Source organism: Stenella coeruleoalba (genome assembly GCF_951394435.1).
Source record: "Stenella coeruleoalba genome assembly, chromosome: 6".
In the NCBI taxonomy this organism is placed as follows: Eukaryota; Metazoa; Chordata; class Mammalia; order Artiodactyla; family Delphinidae; genus Stenella; species Stenella coeruleoalba.
In genome coordinates, this window is record NC_137151.1 from 76703329 (window position 1) to 76712063 (window position 8735).

General features: G+C 49.2%; 1 protein-coding gene across 1 annotated transcript; it reads right to left on the reverse strand.

The window, feature by feature from the left end:
- Positions 1–2424: 2424 nt before the first annotated feature.
- Positions 2425–3495, reverse strand: NEUROD1 (neuronal differentiation 1; the record flags this gene model as incomplete). The annotated part of the gene is made up of 1 exon (XM_079924445.1): positions 2425–3495. One exon carries the CDS (start codon positions 3493–3495, stop codon positions 2425–2427), a length of 1071 nt encoding a protein of 356 aa, XP_079780571.1.
- Positions 3496–8735: the final 5240 nt, after the last annotated feature.

The following is an 8735-nucleotide window of genomic DNA, read 5'->3' on the forward strand; positions in this document are numbered from 1 at the left end:
CACAGTAGAGCCAGGGCACAAGTGCCAAAATGTTATTCCCTAGAAATTGTTCCTGTCAGTCAATACATCCAGAGGGAGAGAAATGCCAAACTTTTTTAGTGGCCTTACCAATGGACAGAATCATCTCTAAGTTTTTCCAGTGAGTTCTGTTTATGAAACAACAGAATACTCCAAAGGGGGTGAGGAAACAATTACACCTTCCAGAAACATATCATAGTACAAATAGTATGTCTTGAGTACAAGTAGTTCATTACTATTTTTTCCTGAAAGAATTACTGAAATCACATTTATATTACAATGATAAAATGTCACTTCTTCGATTCTTTTATTTTATTTTTTTTAATTTATTTTTTTGGTACGCGGGCCTCTCACTGTTGTGGCCTCTCCCGTTGCGGAGCACAGGCTCCGGACACGCAGGCTTAGCGGCCATGGCTCACGGGCCTAGCCGCTCCGCGGTATGCGGGATCTTCCCGGACCGGGGCACAAACCCATGTCCCCTGCACTGGCAGGCGGACTCTCAACCACTGCGCCACCAGGGAAGCCCCTTCGATTCTTTTAATTAAATCATTTCTCCCTGGCATATTCTAAAGATATATCACTTTCTCTTTGGGATAGGACCGCTTTGCAATAGAGAACATTTCAGTTCAGGAAAAGGTACAGATAACAAAGCACGAAGAAAATGGTGAAAAAAATTTTAATATGTTTTAAAAATATGTAGACAAACTAAGCTAGGTTACTTGTGTCTTGCTTGTTAATAATTAACTAAATCCATCTTTTGAAAAAAATAGAAGAAAACATATAACATAATCATTTAAAGGAATGCAAACCAAAACCAAAACCAAACAAAAATACAACTGTTTGTCTCTCCACAACCCTTACTCCACCCCAGCCCCATATTCCAAGTAATGAAATACCAGTGTGGTCCTTTCATTATGTACAAAGAGCTGGTGACTCCCTAAGCAAGATAAACAGACTAGACAGTTTGTGCTAAAGTAAACTTTTCTCTTTTATTTTATTCTACAAATAGAATTTAGTATTTGTTTTAAACTCAGCAAGTAAAGCAACTATCCTGCTTAGGAATTATTTATACTTAAAAAAAAACACTCTAAGAAGAAATGCAACAATTGCTCAGATTTTCAATACTATTTTATTGCAACCGGATGAGTGTTTTCTAAATTGTGCATTACACCATAATATACAGGATTACAAACAAGATTACAGTACAGATCGATTCCAGTGGTACCAGTATCACATCTCAAACAGCACTTATTCTGGACTGCATTTTACATGCAATAGCTATTGTTCTAATTATGAATTAAATGGTTTGAATTTATTTAAGCTACTGTACTAATTGACTACAATAGATATAAAATCCCAACATCAACAACCTGATTAGATTTAGGCTCAGATTCATTACATGAATATATGACAAACCACCATTTGTGTGACTATGTATAAAATCATGCATTTATATTTTCTGGAAACATCAATAGCTTCAGATTCTCTGTAAAATCATGGAATGCGAAGGAGTAAAAGACTAAAAAGAAACAGTGCAAATTGTATGTGATAGTCAAGCAGCTTTTGATTTAAAGAAGGGTATGTTGGCATTTGTTTATAATATGTATATACAAGCTTGTGCAAGTAATGTATTGAATTGATATGTTTTGATAGGGAATACATCTCTTGTTTTTATTCATCCTCAAGAATTATGGATCTGGTTATCATTTTAAGGAGAGGGAAAGACTTTAAAGTGAAATGAATTGCTCAAATTGTGCAATTATTTTTAACAATTAGAGAAGAAAGAAGTGCTAAGGCAACACAATAACTTTCTAAGCACTTTTCTGCTGGTTTAAATTAGTTAAATTATTTTGTATAAATTAGATATAATTCTACTTTTCTGATATGTATAAAAATTGATGAAGCTGCATGGTTTTAAAATAGGAAATCCACATTATAAAAAGTCATTAAAAATTCTGTACAAAATCACAACAAAATAATTCAGCATGGGAAAGGTAACAAGTAGTAAAATGCTGGTTGAAAAATATATATTTATATATATTTTAATTGGCCCATTACTAGTTTAAAAATTGCATAGATCCTAATTATTGCTTGTGATTTTGTTATCCCGATCAGATAATTAATATGCTCTGAATACAGCTGCACCAAATTTGTGGTGCATTTTTTTAACTTTACTGTATTTTTTTTAAAATAGAAGAGCTATAGAAAATAATACATAAAGTGAACAGGAACTTTGATCCCCTGTTTCTACCAAAGGCAGTAACGACAATAAATACATATATCACTTGAAGCTTGGAGTATTTGCACTTTGCAGCAGTAGTACCCAAAGGGCTGCCTTTTGTAAACACGACAGTCACTGTAAGCACAGTGGGTTCGTTTCCCAGGGACGGTGAAACTGACGTGCCTCTAATCGTGAAAGATGGCATTGAGCTGGGCACTCATGACTCGCTCATGATGTGAATGGCTATCGAAGGACATAATATTGTCTATAGGGATGTCACAGCGAGGGGCAGCGGCGCCCGAGAAGATTGATCCGTGGCTTTGGGCCCCTGCCAGGGTCGCTGCAGGATAGTGCATGGTAAAGGCATAATTTTTCTCAAACTCGGCGGACGGTTCGTGTTTGAAAGAGAAGTTGCCATTGATGCTGAGCGGCGGACTGAGGGGTCCGTCAAAGGAAGGGCTGGTGCAATCAGTCAGAGGGCTCTCAAAGAAGGGCTCGAGCGCTGCGCTGTAGGCATGCGGCGGCGGCTTGACATGGAAGACATGGGAGCTGTCCATGGTGCCGTAGGGCGGGCTTGGCAGCCCCGGAGACTGGTAGGAGTAGGGGTGCACCGGGAAAGAAGCGCTGGCAGTCGGCAGGTGCGGAGGCATGTCCTGGTTCTGCTCAGGCAGAAAAGTCCGAGGATTGAGCTGCAGGCAGCCGGCAACCAGGTTGGTGGTGGGCTGGGATAAGCCCTTGCAGAGGGTCTGTACAAAGGAGACCAGGTCAGGGCTTTTGCCGGAACGCAGAATCTCCGACAGAGCCCAGATATAGTTTTTGGCCAAGCGCAGTGTCTCGATTTTGGACAGCTTCTGTGTCTTGGAGTAGCAGGGCACTACCTTGCGCAGGTTGTCCAGCGCCGCGTTCAGCCCATGCATGCGGTTCCGCTCCCGGGCGTTAGCTTTCATGCGTCTCAGCTTAAAACGCTCCAGGCGCGCCTTGGTCATCTTCTTCTTTTTGGGGCCGCGTCTCTTAGGCTTTTGATCATCGTCCTCCTCTTCCTCTTCTTCCTCCTCTTCCAGATCCTCCTCTTCTTCCTCCTCCTCTCCCCCGTTCCTCAGTGAGTCCTCTTCCGCGTTCATGGCTTCGAGGTCGTCCTCCTTTTTGTCTGTCTCGTGCTCCTCGTCCTGAGAACTAAGACATTCGTCTGTCCAGCTCGGAGGACCCTGCGGCTGAGGCTCTCCCATCAGCCCACTCTCGCTGTACGATTTGGTCATGTTTAGGTTTCCTACATTCAACAGGGGAGAGGGGAAAACAGAAAAGGAGAAAAACGCTACATTCAAAAACTACATATGCCCTCAGCTTCTATCCACTAACCCTGTAGAAATGCATGTGAAGAGAATTATCAGCTGATTACAAAATGGATGCCCCTGAGGAAAAGTTAAATGCAGTTTTATAGTGGCCTGTGTGTGCCCTGCTGGTACGAAGGAGGCTGGACAGGGCTGGGAGGAGGGGAGACAGTATGTGTTATACGTACACTTCCGGTGTATGTTTCCTAGTGATTAATTTAAGTGTGTTTATGGTGATTACCCGGTAGGATAATGTGTGTGAAAAGGAGTGTACATTTTGGCGACTTCATGTTTATTTGCATGTGTTCAGAGTCGCTTACAACTCCACAAAAATGACGAGTTTGAAAATTGCAATTGTTTCCATCTCTGTTCCGGCCTCTGGGTACTCAGCGATTAAAGTTGAAGAGCCATTACGTAATTTACTAACACTGGCAGTGATTTTTAAGAAGATTATACTGAATGGGGATTGAAAAGCAAATGCATGCGGAGGAAAAGTATTTTCCACCAAATTATTTCACCATCAACGAAACATTTGGAAACAAAAGTGGGCTGGGGTTTTCCATCCCACCCTTGCCTTTATTTTCTCGCCTCCCACCCCGCTGGCCCTCTGCTGAATTTCCACCTTGTATAAAAACGCTTACTAGAGGGCCAGGGCTGGGGGCGCGGCGCAGAGCGCTCTTCCACGCGCCGGGGATCAGGTGCGGAAGGCTCCTCTCTAATAAACAGCCCATTGAAAGGGCCGCCCGCTCTTTATTGGGGCTTTTCAAATTTCGCCTCAAACCTTCCTTTAAAAGATTGAGTAATTATAATGGTCAGCGATTGGCAATGGCGAAGTTGCCGCTTCTAATAAGGAAAATAAAAAGCCTTTAGTGAGACAACTGAATTTCTGGCACCTGCAGTGGCTGCTGGGGACTTGGCCGACTCTGGAACAGTAACAGGTAGCAGGAGTGGGTCTCTCTCCCTTTCTCCACATTTTTTCCCCCTCCCAATTAAACTACCTCTCAACTCGGTTTATTTTCCAGGGTGTGTATATTCAAAGTATCAGTGCCCCTTTCATTCACTGAAGAAATAAGTTGGCACTCCCAATGTGTATAAAATACATGTACACAAAATAAATCTTGGTAACGTGGGGTTTTCCCCCCTTACTGGAGGAAGTGAAATAGTTAAGTAGTTACTTGCTTTCAGAACTTTGAAATCACCACTAGCAAATAATCACAGTTAGTGGGCGTTATATTTTTAAAAATCCAAAGACGCTCCTATATTTTCTCCCTTAAAAAAAAAGTAAAACAATTTTTTTTAAATTAGAAAGCCCGCAGTGGGTATTTGAGTGATGCGAGTCAAACTGTATGCGTACTCGCCTGCAATTATGGAAAGGAATGCCTGTCTCAACACATACACGCGCTCACAAACTCACACATACAGAATATGTGTACATCTTCAATTGCTGCTTTTATTCCCAGCAAAAATGAAAGGATTGTAATTACCTGTAGTTGTTAGTAAGTCCTGAGCAGTGACGGTCTCATAACCCTGGGGCCTCCGGACGCCGTGCCTTCTGCGTGGGGCGAATTCCTCGTGTCCAGGCGGCGCGGGCGCTCAGGTTATATAGCCGAGTTGGTGATGCTGAGCGCGGGCGGGGCCCGGAGCAGAGCGGCGAGCAGGTTCCTGCGCTCCGCGTCTGCGCACGCGTCTGGGCTTTGCGCCCCCTTCCCTTCCGCCCTCCTCCTCCTCCCCCGCCCCCGTCCCCTCCCCCTCAGCCTTGCTCCTCTCCCACCCCCCTCCGACCCAGCTCCCCACTCCCCCACCCCTACCCCCGCCCCATCTCCTTCCTCCCCGGCATGCGCCATATGGTCCTCCCAGTCCAGCCAAGAGCCGGGAACCACGTGACCTGCCCATTTGTATGCCGCGGAGCGCTCCATTCCGGCCCCTTTGTGGCCAGAAGAAAGTGGCCCATCTGTCGCCAGTTAGAGACTCCGCGGACCTGTTTTTACCCGCAGGAGAGATTAACCCTTTCAGGCGGCACAAGGGGAGAAGGGGCGCGGGGGGGAAGGGGGAAAGGGGAAGGAGTTTGAGAGAAGGGAGCGGGAAAGCTAACACTGACTGGGTGTAGATCAGACTTAGTGGCCGGCGCTGGCGCGGTAAGTAGGGCACAGGTGAATGAGGCAGAAGCGAGAGACTTCTTTGGATTCCTCGCCCAGGCACTGGCTTCCCGGGCACTCCCTGCCCTCTCTGCGGTATCTATCTCTTGGTTTCTCCCCCTTGGTAGACACTTTGCTCATTGGCGCCAAAGGGTGGCTTCTCCCAATCTCCATCAGCCCCTTAAGCTAACATACACTGTTTATTATACGTAAAAAGACGGCTTCATCTGTAAACGCAAGCGTGAAAGTAGTTCCTAACCTCTTTAACTGGATCCCCCACGCCCGGCCCCAACAGTGTAGAAAATTTCGTACCTGTCATTCTACTTCACCGTTACGTGGAACCCGGCGTATCCTGACCCTCAGCTACCCATATCCCTGGAGACTCCTCACTATGTCCGTACCCCTCTGGCCTGTGGTCCTTGTCCTCAGACCACGCTAGTCCTTGGCTTCTTTGGCCTCCGGAGCTCTCTTGCATGAAACCTAGAGAACTTCTCTGAAGCTCGGATTCTGCCTTTTAACCAAGGCCATTGGATCGATGTAAAGCGTGCCCTTACCCTGGTTCCCTAACACAGGCTGCCTTGCCCCCCTTAGTTCCCACTTTCAGACCTGTAAATGGAAACTTGGTTGAGACAAGCCTTAAAGGGAGGGCGCAAAGGGCCTGTGCTAAAGGGGTCTTCTTCACTCCTCTTCCTAGAAAGGTCATTAGCACAACTCTGGGAAGGGCTGATGGCCACAACTTCTCCAGACCTCAAAGACTCTGATGTGACCTCCACCTTGCAGGTCAAGCAAAAACCACAGAGCTTCCTGACTAACGCTGAAGGAGCCATATTTGTGTTTAAATGGTGATCATTCACTCGTTCCCACCAAGGCATGTTCCAGAATGATAACACTTTTTAAAGTTGGCTCTATTGCTTCCCTGCCCCCTTTTCTCCACCAGATTCGCCTCTAATCTTCCATTAACTAACCCCTTATCCCCTCCCAGACCCGTGTCCCCTTACAATGAAAGCGTTGAACAACTAGAATTGCTCTAAAAGCCCCTTGAGTTTGAAAACAGTGTCAGGGGTGAGCGGTGCATCTGGAAACCAGAGGGGGGATACGGAACCAGAGGGGAAGAGAGTCCTAACGTGATAGCTGGTGTCTAGAAGGCTGCGATGCAGGCTTCCCGGTCCAGTGCAAATCTGAAAGAGGAATAAAGGGGTGTGAGACCCGACCCGTTGCCCAAAGTGTGGCGTGAACCGTGCTGAGTTTCCAGGGCAGAACTGTACAGAGTTTTGGTTTTTGAGTTCACTCGTCGGTGTACAAACATCACAGCAGAGGATCAAAGGATTCACCCACGAGCCTAGTCTCAGTATTTACTCCTGTACAGTATATATCTTAAATGAAGGGTTAAAACTCGAGGGGCATCAGAGTAACAGCCTGCAGAGGCCGGTCCACAACTCGGAAGTCCCAGGACACGCGGCGCGTGGACCAAGTGCTGCCACTCTTCCGGCAGCTGCCCCTACGGCCTAGCCCACCGTGCCCACGGGGATGTAGAACTTGTGCCCTGGCTCTCATTTCTCAGTCTTAGGGGAGCTTCAGAGGAGATGTTGGGGGCCGGGTGGAAGAGGGTTCCAGCTGCCCCGAAGGCCTGGGGTGGCCTAGGGGATTCCCCCCCATCCCCGGAAGCGCAAACTTCCCCAGTTTGCGACACCCTGTGGAATACAGGAGATTCTTGGTGGAGCCAGATGTTCCCGGGCGGGGAAGGAAAGGAAACGCGGGGGGTTCGCCAGCCGAGATTCTAATGCGCATAGTGCGGGAATTACTACACTCGTTCCCGCCTTCTCCTGATAAATTCACCCGAATCCCTCTGCTCATCGTTGGCCCAGGCCTGGGGATCTGTACAAAGAAAAGACCACTCCGGGTTGTTCCAGAGACCTAGCGAGGTTCGGTCTCACCCTGGCTCTCAGTGAGCTTCCGGGCCCTCAGCACTCAGGTGGCGACCCGCCTGTGCGCCGGCAGTGTCTACCTCCAGCGCCATCGTGGCTGAGACTGCCCGCGGGCCTCCCGGGAGGCTGCAGCCCGGTAGTCAGACCTGGAAGGGAAGAGTCCAGATTAGGCCTGGATTGAGATGCTTTTTGTTGGGAGGGGAAGGGGGCGAGGAATTGGGGCCAGAGGACGCTGGCAGCTGAAACACCGGGAGTGGATGGACTGCCGGCACGACGGGGCTCAGTACCTCGGATGGTCGCCACGGCACCACCCGGCCGCCTTATTTTCTTCTCCTTCTCTGGACTTTGTTTCGACGGTTGCACACTTTCCCCCTCCCGATTCCCTAAATTCTCTCCCTCTCCCTCTGTCCCCACCGCGCTTTAGCGGTACACCTTCTCCAGCTCCGGTCCCCACTGGGCGCCGCAGGCTGCTGCGCGGCACGCGAACCGCACGCGCGGGCAACAAAAGCCGCTTTCATGACTCACTGCCCTCGAGCAATGCCCCAAATCTGTCGCCCCCCGGGTCCCCGCTTCGAGCGCGCGGCGCAGGCCGGGCGGTCCCGGCCGTTACAGCGGCTGCCAGAGCGCCGGCGGGAAGGGGGTCGGCAGGAGGCGAGTGGCCCGGGGTGGGGAGAGGGGAGTGTGGCCTGGGCGGGGAGTGGGGGAGGGGGAAGAGGCGTGTGGCACCGCCGGTGGCGGGGAGAAGACGGGGGGGAGGGAGGCGTGAGGCCGGGACTTAGGGGGTGGGAAGCGTGTAGCTGGCGGGGGAGGGTGGGTGGTGCGACGCATTCACAGGGCTAAGATAAAGAGCTGGGGCCGGGCCGGCGTCCCCGGCGGTGACCTGTTTCTCGGGGAAACAGATGCTCGCTCTTGCAAAGGGAGGTCTGCGTTCAGTGAAAGAATTAAGTATGGCCAGGGCGGCCCCACCGACCTCGAGCGGCGCCCGCGTCCTCTCTCCACCCCTCCCGGGAGAGGGGTATCCCGGCCTGGGCATGTTCAAGGGGCGGGAGGTGGTGGGGGCTGAGGGGCGAGCCAGACCGTAGCGTGCTGGGTCCGCGGGAGGACTGGA